This window comes from Aspergillus pseudotamarii, assembly GCF_009193445.1.
Source record: "Aspergillus pseudotamarii strain CBS 117625 unplaced genomic scaffold BDV38scaffold_35, whole genome shotgun sequence".
In the NCBI taxonomy this organism is placed as follows: domain Eukaryota; kingdom Fungi; phylum Ascomycota; class Eurotiomycetes; order Eurotiales; family Aspergillaceae; genus Aspergillus; species Aspergillus pseudotamarii.
In genome coordinates, this window is record NW_022475049.1 from 210,817 (window position 1) to 231,556 (window position 20,740).

General features: G+C 43.0%; 6 protein-coding genes across 6 annotated transcripts; 5 read left to right on the plus strand and 1 right to left on the minus strand.

Moving 5' to 3' along the window:
• Nucleotides 1-1,001: 1,001 nt before the first annotated feature.
• On the plus strand, nucleotides 1,002-1,601 carry BDV38DRAFT_284074 (uncharacterized protein; the record flags this gene model as incomplete). Its single annotated transcript, XM_032060184.1, has 3 exons — nucleotides 1,002-1,312; nucleotides 1,367-1,500; nucleotides 1,552-1,601. 3 exons carry the CDS (start codon nucleotides 1,002-1,004, stop codon nucleotides 1,599-1,601), a joined length of 495 nt encoding a protein of 164 aa, XP_031912392.1.
• A 3,443-nt stretch (nucleotides 1,602-5,044) lies between these two features.
• Nucleotides 5,045-5,330, plus strand: BDV38DRAFT_284075 (uncharacterized protein; the record flags this gene model as incomplete). Its single annotated transcript, XM_032060185.1, has 2 exons — nucleotides 5,045-5,195; nucleotides 5,227-5,330. The coding sequence occupies 2 exons, from the start codon at nucleotides 5,045-5,047 to the stop codon at nucleotides 5,328-5,330; spliced, it is 255 nt and encodes an 84-aa protein (XP_031912393.1).
• Nucleotides 5,331-6,424: 1,094 nt separating this feature from the next.
• Nucleotides 6,425-9,974, minus strand: BDV38DRAFT_249862 (uncharacterized protein). Its single transcript, XM_032054901.1, has 3 exons — nucleotides 7,707-9,974; nucleotides 7,178-7,657; nucleotides 6,425-7,081 (listed from the first exon to the last, which is right to left on the minus strand). Exons 1-3 carry the CDS (start codon nucleotides 9,465-9,467, stop codon nucleotides 6,593-6,595), a joined length of 2,730 nt encoding a protein of 909 aa, XP_031912394.1. The 5' UTR covers nucleotides 9,468-9,974; the 3' UTR covers nucleotides 6,425-6,592.
• A 1,049-nt stretch (nucleotides 9,975-11,023) lies between these two features.
• Nucleotides 11,024-11,748, plus strand: BDV38DRAFT_272155 (uncharacterized protein; the record flags this gene model as incomplete). Its single annotated transcript, XM_032057438.1, has 4 exons — nucleotides 11,024-11,043; nucleotides 11,146-11,338; nucleotides 11,408-11,560; nucleotides 11,602-11,748. The coding sequence occupies 4 exons, from the start codon at nucleotides 11,024-11,026 to the stop codon at nucleotides 11,746-11,748; spliced, it is 513 nt and encodes a 170-aa protein (XP_031912395.1).
• Nucleotides 11,749-15,902: 4,154 nt separating this feature from the next.
• BDV38DRAFT_249865 (alpha/beta hydrolase) lies at nucleotides 15,903-17,402 on the plus strand. The gene is made up of 2 exons (XM_032054902.1): nucleotides 15,903-16,103; nucleotides 16,159-17,402. The coding sequence occupies exons 1-2, from the start codon at nucleotides 16,038-16,040 to the stop codon at nucleotides 17,149-17,151; spliced, it is 1,059 nt and encodes a 352-aa protein (XP_031912396.1). The 5' UTR covers nucleotides 15,903-16,037; the 3' UTR covers nucleotides 17,152-17,402.
• A 2,515-nt stretch (nucleotides 17,403-19,917) lies between these two features.
• On the plus strand, nucleotides 19,918-20,737 carry BDV38DRAFT_293968 (SDR family NAD(P)-dependent oxidoreductase; the record flags this gene model as incomplete). Its single annotated transcript, XM_032062391.1, has 2 exons — nucleotides 19,918-20,488; nucleotides 20,548-20,737. The coding sequence occupies exons 1-2, from the start codon at nucleotides 19,926-19,928 to the stop codon at nucleotides 20,735-20,737; spliced, it is 753 nt and encodes a 250-aa protein (XP_031912397.1). The 5' UTR covers nucleotides 19,918-19,925.
• Nucleotides 20,738-20,740: the final 3 nt, after the last annotated feature.

Consider the following 20,740-nt stretch of genomic DNA (forward strand, 5'->3'; position numbering starts at 1 on the left):
CTGCGGTAAAGAGTTTTCATTGTAGAGAATTATACGCCTAAATTTTAGTCGTCGTTGAATAATTAAAGTTCATTCTGTAAAGCTAGGAAACATAAGTTACTTCATTATTTATCCTAGTACAGCATAAACACTGTCCGAGAGCTGTACGGAGTACAAAAGCCTACTTCGCAGTGTAATTATTTGAAATAAAGCTGGAAGTTGGCCATAAAGACTTGTACGTGCTACTAAGGACTAGGGATAAAAGTCTGGGCGTGAAGTTTACTTGCATCTCGTCTCGTGAACCCTCGAAATGGCAGTCTGAAGAAAACGCCATGTATATTCCTCAATCTAGCTGCAGATATTTTCTACATCTGTGCCTTCTCCGCTCTTGAGTTCTTCTATTGCAATAAATGATTTCTTGAGAGTTCAACATCATTATAGCACAGTAACCGTCACATGATCACCTAAACCCTCTCATCTTCCTCAAATTATCTAGGCTTACCCTAGTAACGTACGCCTATGATAAGGTAGTAAACAATGGACATACGATATAGTCTAATGAAGATGAGGGGTACCACATCTCATCCACAGAGCTCAGCTGGGCTTGACAAATGATAGACGTCAATGTGAGTTCGAGGTATGCTATGACTCCTGTTCTGTTGATTACATATTTTGAAAGCTACCAAGCTCTCTCCCACCAGGGTAAGCTTAAGCCAGAACAGTTCATTCATTGTATGAGTTATAATATTCACCGCCGTGGAGTACCAGCAACGTCTGTTACACAAGTATCCTTAAGCCCAGAGTATAACAAAAGTGCCCGGTTTGCCCCGTTCCATATAGCTCACGTCCTAATGGCAACGCCTCCTGCTAGGGGAAGCGACGAGTATCACATATTAGTTATATACGTCTCCAGGGGAATATAAATAGCCTGATAGAGATCCAGATTCTCCAGCTCATATTTCCCAGAGCCCCAATTCCACCTGTCTTATTCTTAGAATCATCCTTCCCTTCATTGAGCAAAAATGCATTGGTCCTTGGTCATTACCTCCTACCTAGCCGTTCTAGCTGCTAGCCAAACCAGTGAAAAACAGAGCGAAAGGAACAGCGTGGAATCCAAAGATCTATTCAACGAGTGCAAAGACATCGACGTTGTGACTCGCCCAGACCGCAGCAAAGGAGAGGAATGGGGCGATGACGGCCCGAATCAATCTTTATTTGGGAGTTGTGCAGACAGAGAGAATGGGAAATTGGTGTGGTGGGTAGCTACGTTTATCAACCTCAACGACTGTTTCGGGTGGGATACGACTACGCAGAGCCTTATCCCCAAAAAGGAGTATGTATACTTGTAGCTATATCGCGGGCAACAGGGCTAATACAAAGAGATTAGTGGCAATGGATTTCACGAGGGAGAGTGCAGTCGCTGTACAATGGATCACTATGAGATCCAATGCTGGTGCAAGAACGTGGATGAAAAGGAGAAGGATCCCAAAGAGAAGGCGGCAAGAAAAACATTCAATATTGGTAAGAGTTCCTTAATATATATTGATATGCTTTGTTATTAACAGGGTATAGAGGGAAAGATTGTGGTCAAAGACCATCATTTCAAATGTGCCCCTAAATGACACAGTAAAGAGTACCTGCTTATATCAAGATAGGCGTGATCGGAGATGAGAGGGACTTCGTCTGTGTTAGGAAGTTAGTTTATGAAGTAATTCAGTAGTACTGGTTTGTCTGCGAGTTCCGGATTTTGTGACAGGGCTTTAATGGATGTGTGCTTAGCTCAGATTTCGGGGTGCACCAGTCTGTGGTGGATAGAAATATATGAGACTATTTTGGTAGGAAAACCTTTCACTTCTAAATGATGCTGTTTCAGATGTCTGGAAAACGATCACGCCATGAAACAGAGGAACGTTCCGCGCCTGAGTGGGACATCTCTCACCCAGAATAGATCTCTAAATGTCTATCAGGGTCAACCCAGGCCGGAAAATCAAAGCCATCTGACATAGCGAGAGCACTAGTTGGTTTTCTAATCTCATCAAGCTCTATAGAGTTTGGTGTGCCTTGTACCCATGGACACGCAAGAGTTGGCCTAAGGAGGAGTATGCTGACATGGAAATAGCTATGTAAGTGACAGCTGCAACGGCACATAAGTTTGAGGTGTTTTATAATCTCAATGCTATAACCGTAAAGGTCACGGGTGCCGGTTGACTGTCCTGTAGTATGGCAGAGCCGTCAGTCTGCGAGTTAAGGAATTCATAATTAACCATAGCTGGTAGTAGGGTGGAAATCAGAAAGCTATTTAGGAATCATTCCCGGACGCCCGAAAGTCATTGGTAACGCCATTCGGACCAATTGATGATAACACAGCCGGTGTGCCGCATTCTGCTAGGGCTGCTGATATCAACGAAATTATGAGACCACAAAAACATGCCATTTGAGGCGCTTTTCTGGGTAAAGGCGACCGATAACCATCATATATACTGTTCTTTATGGGTTGAAGATGGTTAGCAAGTGACTAATGGCAGTCTCCGTGTGGTCATAATAGGCACAGAGGATTGGGTCGTAGTGTACGTATGGCAGAGCAATTGCCTTGAATCTACCTTAAGTGTTACTAAGGCCATGGTGATTATTGTCGAGAAAATGCTAGTTTTTTTTTTCTTTCCTTCTCTCGGTTTTCTCTTACTTTTTTTTTCCGATCCAACAGATCACACAGAATTGTTTTCCTCCTTCCATTGAACCACGTCTTGCTTCGAGAGCAATCGATTTTTGCATTCTGATCTTTAAGACTAAAACGATCCACAGGACATGTTGATATCAGAGCCTTCTTTCCATGTTACGTGAGCTCTTCCAATAATACAAAGTGGACCCACCGTGGAGTGTCATACCGGAGCGTTCCGCAGTGACATCAAGTATACTGATTGTGATATCACCATATCGGAGTAAGCATCTAGGAGTTAATATACAGACAGCATGCTCCTTAACGATTATAATGCCCTCCTAATTATCTGCTTAATTAGGTTTATGTTGATACTTTGAGAGAAGTTTCCGAGATTTGGCAGTATGTGCAGGTTCTAAGCAATTGCCTGACATTCCGACTTTTGGCAAGTGTCGTTAGATATAAATGTAATCTTCCGAAAACTCCAACCGTAGTCATTACATGGCGAGCGGAGGATTTTGGAGAAAATAGAGACAGTAATAAAAAATCGTCATAGTGAACACTTGCTGTGTATATGATAGATTAATTGTAAAATCAATGAGAGTCAAAGTCAGTAGGACTTTCGCTCCGTACCTTCATGTAGGGTTACATCAAGGCATCATTGACTTTTGTCTGATCGGAATACCCTACGAAAATATCTATGCTCCCCTCGTATAGGTAATTATATTATGTCATGGAGTCTACTGGAGAGTCTACTTAGCTATAAAGTCAATTGGTGAACCCAGACTCCAAATGTTCTTTTTGTCTTGAAGAAAGTCTTCAATATATCTCCAGGACGACCATATATTTGGCATTTACTGATAGCCATGCGCCTCTTCTCTCTTCTGGCCGCTGCCACAACGGCACTCTTCGCAAGCCCTAGTTTTGCAGGCCGTCCTATTGCAGGGGTATGTTAATTACTACCAGTGTACTATCCATCTGCATCTCATAAAATGGGAGTAAAACCACTAAAAAGACCAAAATAGGTTGAGATAGACACTATCCGCCCAGATAGGTATCTTGCTAAAAGTCATGAGTGTGTAACGGTCGACCAGACGTACGTGGACCTACGATCTGCAAGTGAGACGATACTAATGCTTCACAGTGTACGGTTCCAACCCGTACGCCATATAGATATTTGGCCAATCAGTTCTGCTATTGGGGTTGAATGTACATTTTATAGGTAAAATGCTCCTCCTGTCTCACCCGCTTAAGAACTACTATCTAATGCAAAAGCAAGGGACCCGCACTGTCATTCAGATAATGATCCTGACCATCCTGATTCCTATACTCTGCACGAGGGTAGCCATAGCTTCAAGCGTCGTTTTTTTGTTGGAGGCTTCAGATGTGTGGAACCGGACAGTGGACATGAATTCCTGTGATCTGCCAAGCAGAAATCAAAGGAACGAGCAACGTAGCTGCGTTGTGTGTAAGAGTAGTGGAGATGCTGATATAGCTCAGACTACCTCTAAAGTCCTTAGGTAATTCAATATATGCTCTTCTAAATAAGAGGTGCAACATATACTTTTCGTTACTCGTGTAACGAATTGAATCTGTAGGATTCAGACAAAGATGCACTTCTGCTGGTTATTCATTGCCAGTGGAACTTCCAACAGACCCTTTTCCTCCACGATATATGTGTGGGTCTAGTTTTGGCGAATGCAAAAGGATCATATCAATGCGTACTAAATCTCTAGGAAGGTATAAGGTCGCCCACGTCTGGGATGATAAAATGGTGAGCTCTTAAGCAACGTGAACCTCTTCAAAAGCATTGATCCTGGCTTGTTCTGATCTCCGACTCAACTATGTACCCACTCCAACTTGATCGGCTATCCAGCTTCCTCGCGCTCCTATTCGGTAGACGAACGTCTCTGCTTCTTCTACTAACCCTAGTACCCTTGGTCGTTCTAGGACTGTATTCTGTGATGGTCCAGGCAGAAAGTAGGACAGATATCCGGGTCTGGATCGCTCATCAAATGTTGCAACAACGATAGCGCAATTGGCGATGTGGGGAAACGGCTTACCTGAGGAACGTAGGCTCTCCCCTGGTATGGGCTCCCAAGCTATTGACCGATTCAAGAGCTTTTTAGATGGAAAACGCTCTGCTGAAGCTCTTGTTAACATCCTAGGGTGTCGATGTCATAGACCAATAGCAACTCTGCGAGTTGATATACCATAATTTAACCAGGACTAGACCGCTACAAGGTTCGATAATGACGATATGACTGTTTTCCAGCTATCATAGGCAGAAATATAAAATACCCGCCTGCGCAAGTCGTTGTATGGGAACAATAATTTGGCAGATCTACTCTCGAGAGAATACGTTGTGCGCCTCCTACATTACAATCTTTCATATAGAGCACTCGCAATATGCAGTTCGAAACTCACATCCCCTCTGAATTTGTGCCCATCACAGATGGTACCAATGAATACCGCTGGATCATGACCAGCCAGGAGCGAGCCCACCTTGCCGGTCTGCTCGATGCCGACGATATGCCAGATATATCGATCATTGGCAAAAGTACGCGGGATATTTCACTAATCAGCCACAGAGTCCACTATCCCCCGTGGCGGGAATGTTATGATGCGTGAGAGAGCTGTCTGCACTTCCTCGGCAAGCATTCCAGTCTTGATGATCTTGTTCATAGTGCGCTAGACCGTGGTATCCACGGTCACACTTATATGTTGGATATTTTGCAAAATGGAGCGAAGGAAAGGAGCCCGAAGTATTACATTACCTGCTCTGGGTGTGGCACACCGCATGATGGTGGCTTTGGTTGTTACGGCTACGAGAAATGATTTACATAAACCTGTACTACCGTATCGAAGACACAGGTGCTATAATATATGATTTTTGACTTCATCCATATCCTATGCAATCCCCGCATAGCTCCATAGTAGTGCAACATTTGTATTGCTGGACAAATACCGTTGCTTCTCTGAGCTCCTACTATACGAAATGGGCTTGACAGTAGCCTAGACGATAGGTGCCAGTCACATCAACATTGGCATACATGAACACATAGTGGCCGTATTATGTCGATTCTGACATCAAGACTGGCTAGAGCACAATATTCATTCAGTTGCAAATAGTGGTATGCCTTTAATGTAATCAAGTCGGTTCGGCCGAGTGGTCGAAGGCGGTAGACTACGATTTAAATCTACTGTGTTTTACACGGAGTAGAAAGTAGATCGGGATACCCGCAAAACCCCAGCCGAACCGGTTGTTTTTCGGGTTGTAGTACGGAGGATCATAGCGGCCACTCCGCGACAAAGGCTCTTCCCACTAAGCCCATTTACCGCCTAGTATTATATTGTATTACTATATCTGCCAATATTCAATATTATATAAAAAGGGTCAAGATTTAGATATTATATATATTTTTCTATATAAATTACATCCCAACGCTGGTTGACGGTAAATTGGCGGCCAAAAACGGCAGTCCATCAGTGCCGTTTTAAGCACCCTTCACACCCAATAGTATCGGTCGTTCATCTTAGTCAGTTTGTATCACGTGGGTATACTCAGCCTATACTAGTGAGTACTCAGTGAGTGCTTATAGTATACTCAATCCTACTCAGTAAAGTGGCATAACCTAACCGCTATAATCTAGTCATAACCTAATCTAACTGGTCTCAATTAGATTAAGATATAAAATTCTTCAATCATTTTAAATATAATTAAATAAAAAATTAATTAATCTCTTAACTATAGTTAACTATAGATTAAAATAAATAAAAATTATAATAATTAAATTAAGAACTATTACTTTCCTGACAAATTTGGAGCCTCGTCAAGGCCTGTGTTGGCCAATGCTCTGTTCTGCGGCCCTCGTGGCGCGCGGCTTCGAAATCCCTGCGATGCTTCCGCATAGACCTCCCGAACAGGACCTGAAGTGAAACCCCGCTAATCTCTGTCTATAAAAGAGTTCCCATCATCCCTACCACAACTGTCGCTCCTGTCATCCACCAGGCTGCCACTCCAAAAGCTCCTTGTATATCTTTCCTCAGAATTCCCCACAAGATCCCATAAAAAAGGCTCGGTAGGAAAAATGCTAACCCAAGAGCTATCCAAATACGCTTCCAATCTAAACTCACACGATAGAGTATTCCCCACGCTGTCATCACTTCAATTCCATCAGATGTTAGCTCAGAGTCCATTTTCTTTGGTAATTGCTGTATGACTAGGTCACTACCCGGGGCTCGACTGTTCGGATCATTAAAAAAGTCCATCATTAATTCTGGCCCTACTGGTGGAGATTGCCTTGGAGGAATAGGATGACAATGATAAGATGTGCCGAGGGGTGGGACAAGGTTGGGGGGCGGGATACAGGCGCAGGGGTTATTGGGAGTGCAAATTTCGCCATGGCAGCGGACGTCGATATATGAGTTGCCGGCGTAGATGAACTACAGAGAAATTAGTCAGGATTATGAGCGCCGAGATTAGGGTTGATAATGTGGTGTCCCAGCTTTGATACCCAAGACATGGTTAGAAGTACACACTCTCATAAAATGGATACTGTGCAATGTCCTCAAGGACCAGAATGATTCAAGCCTCTGTCGGTGGTTATAATATATTTTGCGTAATGCGTGGAAGAGTTGGCGGTCATCGGCGATGTGCGTGACAAACTCTTGGTGGAGTTTTACAGGTCGACCATGGCGTTTTATGCAGGCAAGGAGGAGTAGTGGGCGAGTAGGTTTGGTTTTTGAGTGTTCAATGTCATGGAATACGTTGCTGGTTTCAGAATTGCGGGGGTTGGTGACAGACTGATCGGCGATATCAACAGTTGTTAATGGAGATGTAGTTTGTGTGGATTGAGTATTTGGTGTGTAGAGAGAGGCCGCACGGGAGGAGTTCTGGCCATGTTCACCAGGTGTCTTTGTTTTCTTGGGAACGGTGGTCACATCCAAATAGTTCTGGAGAGCTTGGAGTGCACCTGGTTCACGTTCAATGTAGTCATCGTATAACCTTTTACCGTATCGCTACGGACTGTTAGCAAATTATTGAGCTTGCAAGAAAGCTGAAACTCACATTCGTCCACCGAAACCGCTTATGATGCTTTGGTACTTTCCTCTCTCGCAAGTAGAGACTGCGTAGAAGTTCTGCTGGATCCCAGGATACTCTTCCCCTGACTTTTCTTTTATCGACGATGCTTTCCACTCCCGCGCACTCCCACGTGGAAAAAGTCGAATTTCCAAAATGAGGCTCACTTTGACGACATGGTTGGCAGAGCAACACTATCTGATATTGTGGCAGGGGATTTAAATTTTGCAAGCCGAAGCTGGAGAAAAGCTTTTGAGGATCCCATGATATTCTTACCGCCCATAGCAAGTGGTTGATGTTGAAGCTCAAACCCAGGCATCCGATGGATCGAGAAATTTGCCACGAGGTAGGTCGCTCTGGGTTATGAATATCCGTATTTAGATCTATAGGCTCAGAAAAGAGCACGATCTCTCGAGGTAGTGACACAGCAGAAGGTCGGGTAGAAATTGGATATGGTGAATCACTTTCCTCTCGAGGCCCGATGCTGGATAAAAGGCTTTCTAGACTCCAGAAGCACCTTATCATCCATTCCTTTGAATTGAAACTGAAATCGAGGAGGATAGGCTTGGCAGTAGGCATGACGAAGTTCTTGAATTCCACTCGCAGCTTCTGGAAAGCAGCACTCTCTTCGATAAAGCTGCGGCCATGAGACACCAGCCTAGCAAATCGATTATCGATTCCAAGCTTCTCCTGATCGTCCTCTTCGTCACCGCTGACATCGTGAATATCTGGTACAAGGCCAAATGCTGGTTCGACGGTTCCGCGCATTTGTGGTGAGCCTTGAGGAAAAGTGTCGATCGCAGACGACTCCTGCCTAAATCTACTGCCAATTTTCTCGGCGACTAGACTTACCCTTGATAGAATGAGGCTCGCAAGATCAAGATCAATTGCTTCTTGTGCCTCGTCCTTCAAGTTTGTGGCAAAACGTTCCATGAGCCTTCGGAAGTTCCGGTCTAGATGATCCCAAGCTATGTGTTGTTTCAATATTGCTTCTTTGAACAAGTAAGCAATTTCTGCATCTTCCAAAAATATACAGACAAGCTCGTCAATGGCTGTGCGTATCTCGTCTGCAGTAAGCCGAGTGTCAGTGGTGAAAATGGTCGATGGCATTGTCGCCAAGGAAAAGACAGATGGAGGTTGCGATATATCACTCAGGCAGTCACCAACTTCGTGAATTGGATCAGTAGGGGTTGAAGCGTTGCCTGTGCCGGTGGTTTTTTCTATAGATATTATGGTATCAAGTTTTGATTCTTCCACAAGCCAATCGCTGCTGGAACTTCCATCATCATTCGCTGAGTCGCTGTATAATTCCTTGTTGGTAAATTGGTTGAGTTGTTCCAAGTGCAGATTTCGGGACAAAGCCTCTGCCTCCCGCAGCCGACCTTGGCCAGAGTACCGAATGATTTCTTGCAACGTTTTGTCGGTCATCATCCCGAGTATTGAGGCTGATGAGTTAACGCGGCTATCATGATGTCTTGCTTTCCGTTTCCTCTGCTCAATCAGCCATGATAAACTTGAAATTAGCTTGAGGCATGCTTTGGAGCTAAGTAGTCCCTTTTTCAACGACTTTCTTTCTTCAACGTCGGTGCATAAGCTTTCCGTATCGACAGCGACAATTGCCTCAAGTTTTTTATTGATGCGCTCTAATTGTGCCTCAAGGCTACTGGTGGCGTTCTCGATCAATTCTCTATAATCATCTATGACATTCGCTAAGACAGAAGACGTTCGACTAAACGATTGCATTAGCATGATAATACATGTCTAACTTGCGCAGGCGACTTACAGATTCACATCGGCGAGAGTGATCTTGATAGTTGATTTGTAACCAGCTACCATGCGACGAAACCCAGAAATATCTTCGCCGATATATCTTAGTTTTGCCCAGTCTCGGAAGCTCATTTCCCGGTCACAGATTTCTTTAGAATATTCTATGATTGACTCTTCGAAATCCCGGCACGCGTTTCCACATCGCTGGAGGATAATAGTAGGGGCAGTGAATTCCGCAGTATCGTTGGTGCTGATCGTGTCGATAAATATTTCAAGAACTTCATTAAGTTCTGCAAGTTCCTCTTTCAGTTCGCGTACAGCTTTTGGTGGGTTCAGGTATCTATCGACCGTATTATGGAGATCGACACTGTGTTTCAATGCATAGCTTGTAAAAGCCAACAATTCGTCACCTCGATTGATCTGTTTCGCCATGGCAAGCTGCTTGGCTGAGTATGGGCACGTCCTGGGAGGAGTAGAAGTGAACTTTCGCGATGGAAATGGCGGGTGCCACGTTATATTTGTAATCCCATGCCTTACGCAAGGACGAAGCTTGTCCAGTAAGAGGGAGGTAATAAGCGCCAGCCTGAAATGGGGCAGGATGACCGTGGAACGCAGCTGGGGACAAAGGATTTCGGGCGACTAGGAAGTAAGTTGGCCACTACAAATAACTTCGCGCAATTGGTACACTAGAGATTGTGATCGATTGAGACTTCTGTAGAACAAGCGATATGTTACATAAAAAGAGCACATCTATTTGTACTCAGGACAGATTCGACCAAGACGTACTTTTCTTAGAGTCTGTCTCTCATACACGATCTTACAAAGATCCTGTGAAATACACTGTTGTAAGAGGGTTTAGTCATGGGCCAAGCCAGCCTTTAAGATCCTCTGTGACTGTCATGAAGATTATTTACTGGATGAATTTTAATTAAGCCCACTTCGCGCCGGTGCGATACTCTGACTTGCTGCGGACGCTAGGCCAACTCTAGGTGGGGCGCCGCCTCGGCCTGATGTTCATTTTCTGAATGCATGGGGCCACCGCAGTTATATTCGCCTGTGTTCAGCTCTGGTTTAAGCGCCCAGCAGTTACTCTTGTTGGCTAGCCTGCGGACGCTCATATACACTGCAAGAGGGTTGGCATCATATTCTCCACAACTAAGTGCCTTATTGGCCTGTTACCCTTTATCCGAACAGTGAGCCACTGTAGGTGTCTGCTTCAGTGCACTGGTTTGTAGTTATAGTCGTAAACAAGGCCTTTTCTAATATATGCAGCATATATATGAGCCATATATCTGATACTTAGGACTTTCTTTTTAATTTTTTTTTCTGAACCCAATTTATTTGCTGTTAATCTGGTTTTCCTTTAGTCAGTATAGGAAGAACGGACTGGAGGTACCCTAATGTTCACCGTGTTGGTGGGCTCCAGGTAGGAAGGCTTTATCTCTTCCTTGACCCCTTCTTGTCTATAGCTATGGTATTGTGCTGTACCGTTGTCTATATTTAGAGATCTTTTGGTTAACTTATCAGTGTTAGCCAATATGCAGCTTGACTGTTATGTGTAAGCTCCCAGCAATTCGCAGGATACTTTTCCAGGTAGCTGACAGATATCCAGAATTATACAATGAATAATTATAGAGTTCGTCATTGGCAAAGACCGAAGGCGGTTTCAAATTCACTTGGCCTTAGCCGGCTCTTTCCCAAAGGGAATACTCAAGCCTCCTATAAACCACGAAACCGACAAGATCGTCTTTGGTTGCTGCTGTGATTTTGTATATCATAGTCACTACTCTATCCTGTTACCAGCCTCTAACCCCCGGAGGCATGATGTGGTTCAAACAAGAAATAACTTAACAGTATGCAAAAGATTTACGGGACAATAGAGTCCTAGAGACCTTACCAAAAACTTTTTTTGTTCTGGAAAGTTTTCCCTTCTCTGTACTGGTCTTATTGAGCGATTCAACCGACGGGCTTTGCGTGATGATATGGATGTTATGAAAACTGACCCCGTAGTTAATTATATATACAGATATCTTTCTGGGCCACACTATTATCGTATCGGCTACAAAACTGAATGGGTCTCATTACATATATATTTGAGGAGAGTAAATATATAGAGAACATTTATAAAATATTTCAAGATTATACTGCCTGGAACATTGAAATTCTTATGCGGAATACTAACTTCCGAGAACTGCTTGACAGAGTACCATCCTTAGAGAAAGCGATTTTTCGCTCAATGTGGGAATATGTTTGGACATTATGAAATACTTCTTGCAAGTTCTTAATGCGCTAAGTTTACTGAGTGATTATTAGAGTAGATAGAGTTAGGATTCGAGGCTTGGTCAGTATAGTATGGGGCCTCATAATTGGAATCCATTCGTATAGAAACAGATTGATTTCTAATCAATCTGATGTTCAACTTGCACATAATCCTTTAATATTATAGAGATAAGTTTAGTGTCGTTTAGCCATGGATCGAAATTCCTTTTCGAGTTCATACTTTTTTTTCTAAAGAAATCGTGCCTTTGCCACTGCAACGCCGTTTCCTGACGCTCGTCTGCTTTCAAGAAAAGTGCTTTGTAGCCAGTGAGGTCGGACATCTGTCGCTGAAGGCAAAATCAATGACATGCTGTAGGATATCAGTGGAGTGGGAGGGCGGTTAAATTATTGCCCCGACGCCCGCCCGAAAATGAACAAGAGAGCGCATATGTGGTTATGATCGAAGATTGACCGGAAACTATTGGAAAGCAAAGATTACAAGCAAGCATCAGTTATAGATGCCCTTGCAGGTAAAATAAACGCAAAAAGCCACTTCTGAAATTGGGCACAATTGCAGCTAGATTCATTAGAGTTGTTGATATTTATTGTTCTGCGGGCTGCTCGTTTAATCGCAAATTTGATTATAGATATTGATTACATTGTTTGTGACCACAAGGTTCGTACATTTGTTTCACATTCGCTTTACTGATCCCCCAGCCTGTATTTTATATTATATCATACAGCTAGTTATTTAAATAGCAAAACTCTTATTCAGTCGTGGCCAAGGTATACCAATTGGGAGTCAAGTCTATATTCTATCTATATTTTTTCCAAGCGAGGCATAAGATGAAGTTATGCAATATAATAAACATATATATATTTGGGACATAGAACGGGTATTTGCATATCTATATATTTGTTTCGAGTTATTCTTCCTAGTTGTACCTTTCCACCGTCTATCTACAATGCACTGGCTATTTGGAGTCAATATATACAAATGTTGTAGCCAAGTACGAGCTCTGGCCCCTCCATAACCATGACACCCAGCTCCTTCACGCCAAAGTATATTCGGCTCAGTGACGGCGAAGTCAGTTTGCGACCAATGGAATCTCTCCTCAGTAAACGATCCACCCATCGAATATACCGGAGGAGTGATTTTATTTGATATAACTGTTAATTGCTAAAGATGGATAGTTAGAAAGATCCTATTAGGAACTAAACAGTCTAATATCCTGAGAGCTGAAACATATCTTAAGCTATAAAACTGGCCAGCAGCTCTTCCTCAAATCGCCTTGTATACATAGGAACTTGGCGGGCAAGGGCTCATATTCTTTTACACCACTCTAAAAATATATCCATAGACATGTTTCCATTTATAAGACTCGATCCCCCTTTCACATTCGCATTAACAATAATATGTCGAGAAGCACTGCTATCCCCAGCCCCAACATACCTATTAACAACGAGATTTGTATATTGTTTGCTGTCTATATTATGTGGACCTTTATTCTGGCCGTGTTCCGAGGCAAGATAGCTGTTGGTATGGTTTAAATTTTCGCCCGAAGCCAATGTCAGAGCTCTATTAGATATATCGGCGTCCTGTATACAAAAGAAATAAGATCAGATAGTCTGGGAGATTAGATCTTTGGATCACCTACCGGCCCTAGTAAAGAATTCTGTTGTCGAGACATTGTGACACTATTAAATAGCAAGGAGATAGAATAGTAAGTATGTATAGACAAAGTAATAGGTTGTATTTCATATCCCGCAGGAGTATATGTGGTATAAATATTTACTGTAAAAATTTGCGCAGGAGCATTAGATCACAAAGCAAAGATACAGAGTGTCCTATAGGCAGCTTCCTGTACAAAATCCGTCAATAGACTGTTACTTAAACAGCGTATAGTATCAGCTGGATTCTAGGAACTCGCGCAGAGTAAACCCCGAAATAAATCACCCAACCCCACTACCTAATAACGGTATATACGGGATATCCACATGCAGTGAAATCCAGCTTCCAGACCAGGTATGGCCAAGCGAAGACAGTCTTCGCCATAGATCTGGTTACACGGGGCGGTTGCTATATATAGAGATTTGCGACCGAGAGTGTTATGAGTGTCAGTAACAGCTCAAGAAAAACGAGCGTCGGTTAACTACTCTCTATAACAGTGTTGTATCAAAACCATTATATATGGAATTACAGATATCTGCTGACTAGGCAGATATGACTCTATAACAGCAATCACAGTCACTATCGCTGGTACAATAAAGAGATGAACCTTAGAAAGCTATTCTTATCGGAAACATCATCTTAGACTCGACAGACTAGGGTAAATAGTTCTAGATATTCGCTGGTCGGGTCCAAATATTCAAAACCGCCCGACAAGACCATTAACAGTCCAATTGCTGCATCATAGTCTCCCTCATATCAAGTATTAATATAAAGGAATAATGACCTCTTCCTGTAGCATAAGGTATCAGTGATATAGATCAGCCATTATTACTTTCATAGAATATAATAAGTATATAGAATTTATTGCTACTGTAGACAAGCGGCTCTATCCTATTAACAATTTACTTGAGCTTCAGGCGAAAAGATTATTATAGGCCGAAAACCTATCTCTAAACCCAATTAGTGATTGGGTTCGGGCTTATTTTCTTCTGGCTTGGTTCCTGAGTCTTCTCTCTCTTTTTTTCTAAAAAAGTAGAAATTAAAAAAAAAAAAAAAAAAGAGTTATAATATCTTCCATAGTAGATCTATCAACAACAGCCCATAATTTTAGAAATCTAGAAATAAGTATAATAGATTGTTTTATAAGATTACGGTCAAGCACAGCAATACTGTGATTAAACTGTAGATTGGTTAGTTACGTTACCAGAGAAGGCTGAGTAATAGGAATTTAAAGTTGCTAGCTTTGTTTGTGGATCCAGGCCTGGGCTGTTATAAAAGCGGTGTAGAAGCGGTAGGAATAGAATACAATATACGAGGAATCACAAAAAATTGTATAGTAAATAGAGATAAGTTAGTGGATAGACAAATAGTAACTTGTACAGACAGCTATAGTAATATTATCTCTCAAGGCCATGTCATTTCTAGTGTTATAGATCTGTATAAAGAAAACCGTACTAGAGAGTAGTACAGTTAGTCACAGTATAAGCAAGCCCGCAGAAGTGTCGAAATAGACAATTTTAGTGGGATAGAGTATTAAACAGATCGGGAGAAGGAGCGAGATTCTTATCAAAAACAGCGAGGAGGACTGAGCAGTGGGGTAATTGACTCAGGCTGCTCCGGGCTCACTCCGGGAGCGCACCTGACCCGATCGGGCAGTGTTACCGTCAACGAATTTACAAATAAAAGTACTGTTTCTAAGAAAGTATAAGATAATAAAAAAATATAAGTGTAATATAGATATACTGTATATATAATGTACTCTAAAATAGTTCCCGTTGACTTATCACCTTTTTTATTAAGTTCAATTTAGGGGTTATAGTGCCTAGATTTAGGGGCCAGTATATTTAAAATTAATGGTAGTTCTATATCTAGTAATACAACCTATTATGTATGTAATATAGAGCTATTTCCTAGTAACCTTGATTTTTAAAATCTAGAATTTACAGCGAAATGTATAAAATATATAAATCTTTTAGTATTTCTATAGAGGGCGGTTAGATATAAATACAGAAATCTTAAATACTCAGGATTATCATAGGAATTCTACTGGCAGAAATCGATAAGAACCCGTTGTTGCTGAGTGGCCGCTATGATCCTCCGTAGGTCGGGGTAGCGCCAGTACCGAATCTACTGAGCTAAATTATCAAATCAGTTACACGCATTTGTATTGTCGATCAAAGTATACAACAACAGCTAGCTCCAAGGCTCACCTTAATATTTCCTCTCGGAATACTCAACAAACCCCAGGAGGGTATATCCATACACCTTGACTCTTCGATTGATCGCCTTACTTCAATGCCAAGACCATTGCTGCATTATATGCGCCAGTCAATGTGGCCGATCCACATGACTCATTTACAGTCATGATGACCCTGCATGGTCCATTTTGTATACAGAATCAACCTAGTCAGTCTGCCAACCAGAAATAGCACTCTAAATGCCGTATAAAGGCAGCTTGCATGTCTGGAGGATTTAGGTAGTAGAATGGGATACCTTCTCAGTCCAACACATCCTATTGCAGTCTCCTAGAAATAAAGATATAAATACCTCGGCTTCAAGTCTACCGCAACTGAATGAACCTCTCCCTCCACATCACCAGCTAAAGTCATTCAACTACAGCGATGGATCAGTATAACACGAAAGAGGATGTCCGTAAGTTAAGCATCGTCGACCCCGAGCTCGAAGAAGTAAGTAAACACGACGCCACATTGTTCCTGAACAATCATCTCATTATCAAAATAGGTTCTTCAACATAGCCCACCATTTGCAATGGACTTTTCATCACCCGTGGAGCAAATGCGCCAAATAGTTTCGGCAATGGAGAAGACCGCATACGAGTCCTGTCCAACATTTGACACCCAGGAAACTGTGATTGATATCCCGATGCGTGATGGGTATCAGAGCAACCTTCACATTGTCAAGCCAGGAAACTCATCCGGGGCAAACCCTGTGGTGGTTCTTATATTTGGTGGAGCTTTTGTGATGGGTACAAATATCCAATCGATTGTCTGGGCCCGCGCAATCGCATCTCTGTACGGTGCTACTGTGGTACAACCCTCCTATCGGCTAGCACCAGAGCATAAATTCCCGACGGCCCCGAATGACATATGGGATAGTGTGCAATGGATCGCTGCCAATGCACCCGCGCTTGATGCAGACTTGACCAAAGGATTTGTGATTGGTGGTGGATCAGCAGGCGGAAACCTTGCAATTGTCACAGCACATCGTTCCGTAAAAGAGAAGCTCTCTCCGCCCATCACAGGCGTTTTGGCCAGTATTCCAGTATGCATGAGCCAAGAGACTGTCCCAGAAAAACACAAGGACCTTTGGGTATCTCGGGAGCAAAACGCCTATGCGCCGGGAAATCCTGGTCTCGATTCAAAATCTATTGGGGGATATGAGGCTCTCTACCAGCAGGATTTCAAGTCAGAGGACTTTTCGCCCTTTAACTCGACCGTACCATTCTCGGCTCTTCCACGAACGTATGTTCAGGTCGCAGGGCTAGATATTCTCCGCGACGACGGCATTGTTTATGCAAGGGTTCTGAGTGAGAATGGTGTTGAGGTGAAACTGGATGCCTACCCTGGCATGCCACATGGCCATTTTAATTTATGGCCACGCCTGAAGCAGTCAATCAAGTCTCAAGAGGATACTATATGGCATGCGGGATGGCTTTTGGGTCGCCAGGTGCCCAGGGAAAGGGTGGAAGAGCTTGTAGCGGTGATTGTGAAATAATATGTTTTGGATAGTTGTAGAATATCAACTTTTCAATTCATTATGTCTTAAACCTGGGGCCGTAATGGTAAATCGACTGGAAAAAAGAGTCTGGAAAGGAAGGGAATGTGCCAGTTTCGAGATTGTCAAGGCAAAGTACAATAGTAGATTATAAGGTATTTCCATCTAATGGAGAAGATTCGAGAATATATATTCAAATTGACTATGTTTAGATCTTTGTAATGTCTCAATTCTACTAGTTTTGGTGGTTATGGATTTCACTCGTGTATCCAGTTCTCCTCAAGCGTCTCTATAATCAGTGAGGTCCTTCACCTAGAATAGATCAAGATTCCAATCTCTTACCTTAGCAACAGAAGGCTAAAGTGTGATATGCCTCTACCAGTAGGAGGTTTTACATATGTATAGACCTGGCAACATATGAAGATAAAACACCTCATCTAAACACCACTAGCCATGATATTGTATAATAGGTACTGCAGTACCACCACAGACACACAGACACACAGCCATAGTTGTTAAAAGAACGACATACAGATATGCTTTATCAGATAAAGCTTGGTGAGGCATTCTCTTTTCTTTGCAAGAGACAGATTCATTGACATGAACTATACATCGCCTATTCCACCGTAGCTCTTTAATCTTCTTCGTAGAAGTAAAACTCATTATCACCATGTCTCAGGACAATGTTTGGATCTAAGCAAGTCAGTAAGACGGACTTGGTTGAGTATCCTAGGCCGCTCACCATATTTTCTGCTTTTCAAAGAAACCTTGCTATTGAGTGGCAGGTCAATGCCCATACCTAGGTCCTCACATTTGTACTTTTGATAACGAAAGGTATCCGGGGAATCGACGTCCGCCACTTTCATTGTAATTCGCTGTACTTCTCCAGTGACATCATCGATTTTCGGATTATGTTCGGGGCAATCAACAATAATATTGTCACCGATAGCAACCACGTCGCAATCCCAATATCCGTCAAATTGAACAGAGTTATGGTGGAACTTTATTCCAGGCATTGTGGAATGCTACTAATAGGTTTTGGTATAGAAGAAGAAGAAAAGATATTGTTCTGATTAACTTTAGTCCCGTCAAAATTTGTGATTGTTCGGGACGTGGATGAGTTCTTCAGACTGAAGGACTTTGACACGATTATATATACATAGAGAATAGTCAAATCAATGATGTAATGCCTCATTAGTTAACCACATCCGTTCAAGAAGAGTCAAAGTATAATGAAGTAGAAGACGTAATAATATAACAGCGACTTTCCGCATGCATCACAAAGTTCGGGATTTCAGAAACAATGACACTTAGTAAAGTATCTCAAAAAACATAAATCTCTCTCAATAGTGGCGAGAAGTGAGTCGATATCACATTCCAATCTGCATTCCCTACCAAATAGCCTGGATCTTATGACCGAATATCAATTTGGCTCAGATAACGTTGCCAAAAAAAAGTTGTCGCTCTTTAAGATGTCGTTAATTCTGGTGGGATCTGGCTGATTATCCTTCAATAGGGAGAGATCTGTCCGCGAGACTGTAGCTGCAGGAGATGTCCTCACTAGAGGGTTCCACTACAATTCCTAGTGCAGCCCCGATTTCTCCATTGTCATGGCCGAGATGTGTGCAGATATTGAACGGATAAACCATCGTCGGAGTACCTTGCACCTTTCCGTTGAGACCCAACGAAGGATGCCCTCATGGTTGTGTTGTTTAGAAAGGAAAGGTATTGTTCGGTTGATGAACCTGACCGAGCGCGCGCGAGAGGACCTTCTCCATGACTATCTACTTCTTGAGGTTTAGCAGAATTTCTTCAACTGCCAGAGGAATTAGAGCGTCACTCACCAGTCAGAAAATGACCAACTCTAGATAGTCAATCTGCGGACAACGAGATCTAAGTTGTGTGGTATTAGTTAATACGAAGCTCTCCTGATCGGATGATAAGGTGGCCGTCAACAGTGTATAAATCCCCCTTTCTCCCCCTTCTTTACTTTTCTTTGCTTTGCGCTTTTTGCAAGCCCTGATTTGCCCGTTGCATGCTTCCAATCTCTGTTTTACCTTTATATAGTACCCGTTGCACATACATCACGCCGATGTGGAGTAGAAGGATGTCTCCTTCTTGGCATAGAGTAGTCGCCTGTATCTGGAGACAGACACATTAGCCCTAGATGCTGATTTCATGGATGTAAAGATGACCTCATTACTAATCACCTGCGTATCGAATATTGATTGTGTCCCATTGAGATTACCCACGTTTCTATAGGGAATGCAGGTGTTACGTCTCATGCAACGGACTATTGAATGGAGATTATGCAATGCATTGCCCGCTAGAAGCACGCGGCTGCAGGAACGAGGCCAACCACTCCTGCGATATGGTGGGCACATACACAAACTTATGTACATCACATGCCTAATTTTCTCAATATAAATATATATTGTCGCATATATGCCAAGTCTTTGATTTAATCTCCCAGGAGACAAGATTTGACTCAATTGATTTGAGAAACTATGAATATAAAAACATCCCTAAAGTTGAGCCCAGATAACCCCAACTCCGCAAATTCAAGGTGATGAACACCCACAAACCCTAAGAATCATACTGAATACCTCATATCCGCCCCAATTTACCCGCATTCTGCCAAAATAAACTGAATGTAACGTAACCGGAGTATCTCCGACCGAGTTTACCCCTCTCGAAGATCCCAAAACGCAACATATGCAAGATCTCCCCGCTTCACACATCCCAACTCACCCGAAAAGCAAAAAGCAGAAGCAATGGACTCATTAAAAGGAAAAGTCTACGCCGTAACCGGCCTAGCAGGCATCGGCCTCGCTGTCGCAAAACAGCTCTATAACTACGGCGCACGTCTCTCCCTTGCCGACATCGACGAGACAGCTCTCTCGTCTGCTTTCGCGGAACTCAATTCGGACAGTGAGAATGTGCTCACGACAAAGGTTGACGTGGGGTCTTCGGCATCCGTGGATGCGTGGATCGAGGCTACAGTTCAGCACTTCGGGCGGCTAGATGGCGCTGCTAATATGGCGGGGATGATTGGAAAGAAGCATGGGACGGGGAGATTGACGGAGCAGGATGATGACGAGTGGGATCGATTACTGAGGGTGAATTTGACGGGGACGATGTATTGTGTGCGGGCGCAGGTGAGGAGTATTTCTGCGACTTCGGGCAAGGGGAGTATTGTCAATGCGACGAGTATTCAGGGCATTAGGGGGTTTGGATTGCATGTGGCTTATTCGACATCGAAGCATGGGGTGGTTGGGTTGACGAAGAGTGTGGCCAAAGAGGTTGGGCCGGAGATTAGGGTTAATGCAGTTGCGCCGTGAGCTTTTGTCTCCTCTTTTAGGGATAACAGTTTGGGAGGTGCTAATGTGTTTCTAGAGGATCTATTCAGACACCTTTGCTTGACAAATCTATTGTCATTCAAGGCGGTTATACACAGCCCCCGACGATTATTCCTCGCACTGGGACGGCAGACGAAGTTGCTCAGTCGGTGTTGTTCCTACTCAGTGATGCTGCCTCATTTACAACTGGTACAGTCCTTCAGGTGGACGGTGGGTGGGATCCATAAGTT

Bases quoted from the DNA above. Each gene is read 5' to 3' on its own strand.
- BDV38DRAFT_249862 (XM_032054901.1), bottom strand. From the start codon at position 9,467: ATGCTAATGCAATCGTTTAGTCGAACGTCTTCTGTCTTAGCGAATGTC. The intron at 7,658-7,706 runs GTGAGTTTCAGC...AACAGTCCGTAG, and splicing joins AGCGGTTTCGGTGGACGAAT to CGATACGGTAAAAGGTTATA. The intron at 7,082-7,177 runs GTGTGTACTTCT...ATTTCTCTGTAG, and splicing joins ACAGTATCCATTTTATGAGA to TTCATCTACGCCGGCAACTC.
- BDV38DRAFT_249865 (XM_032054902.1), top strand. From the start codon at position 16,038: ATGGATCAGTATAACACGAAAGAGGATGTCCGTAAGTTAAGCATCGTC. The intron at 16,104-16,158 runs GTAAGTAAACAC...TTATCAAAATAG, and splicing joins TCGACCCCGAGCTCGAAGAA to GTTCTTCAACATAGCCCACC.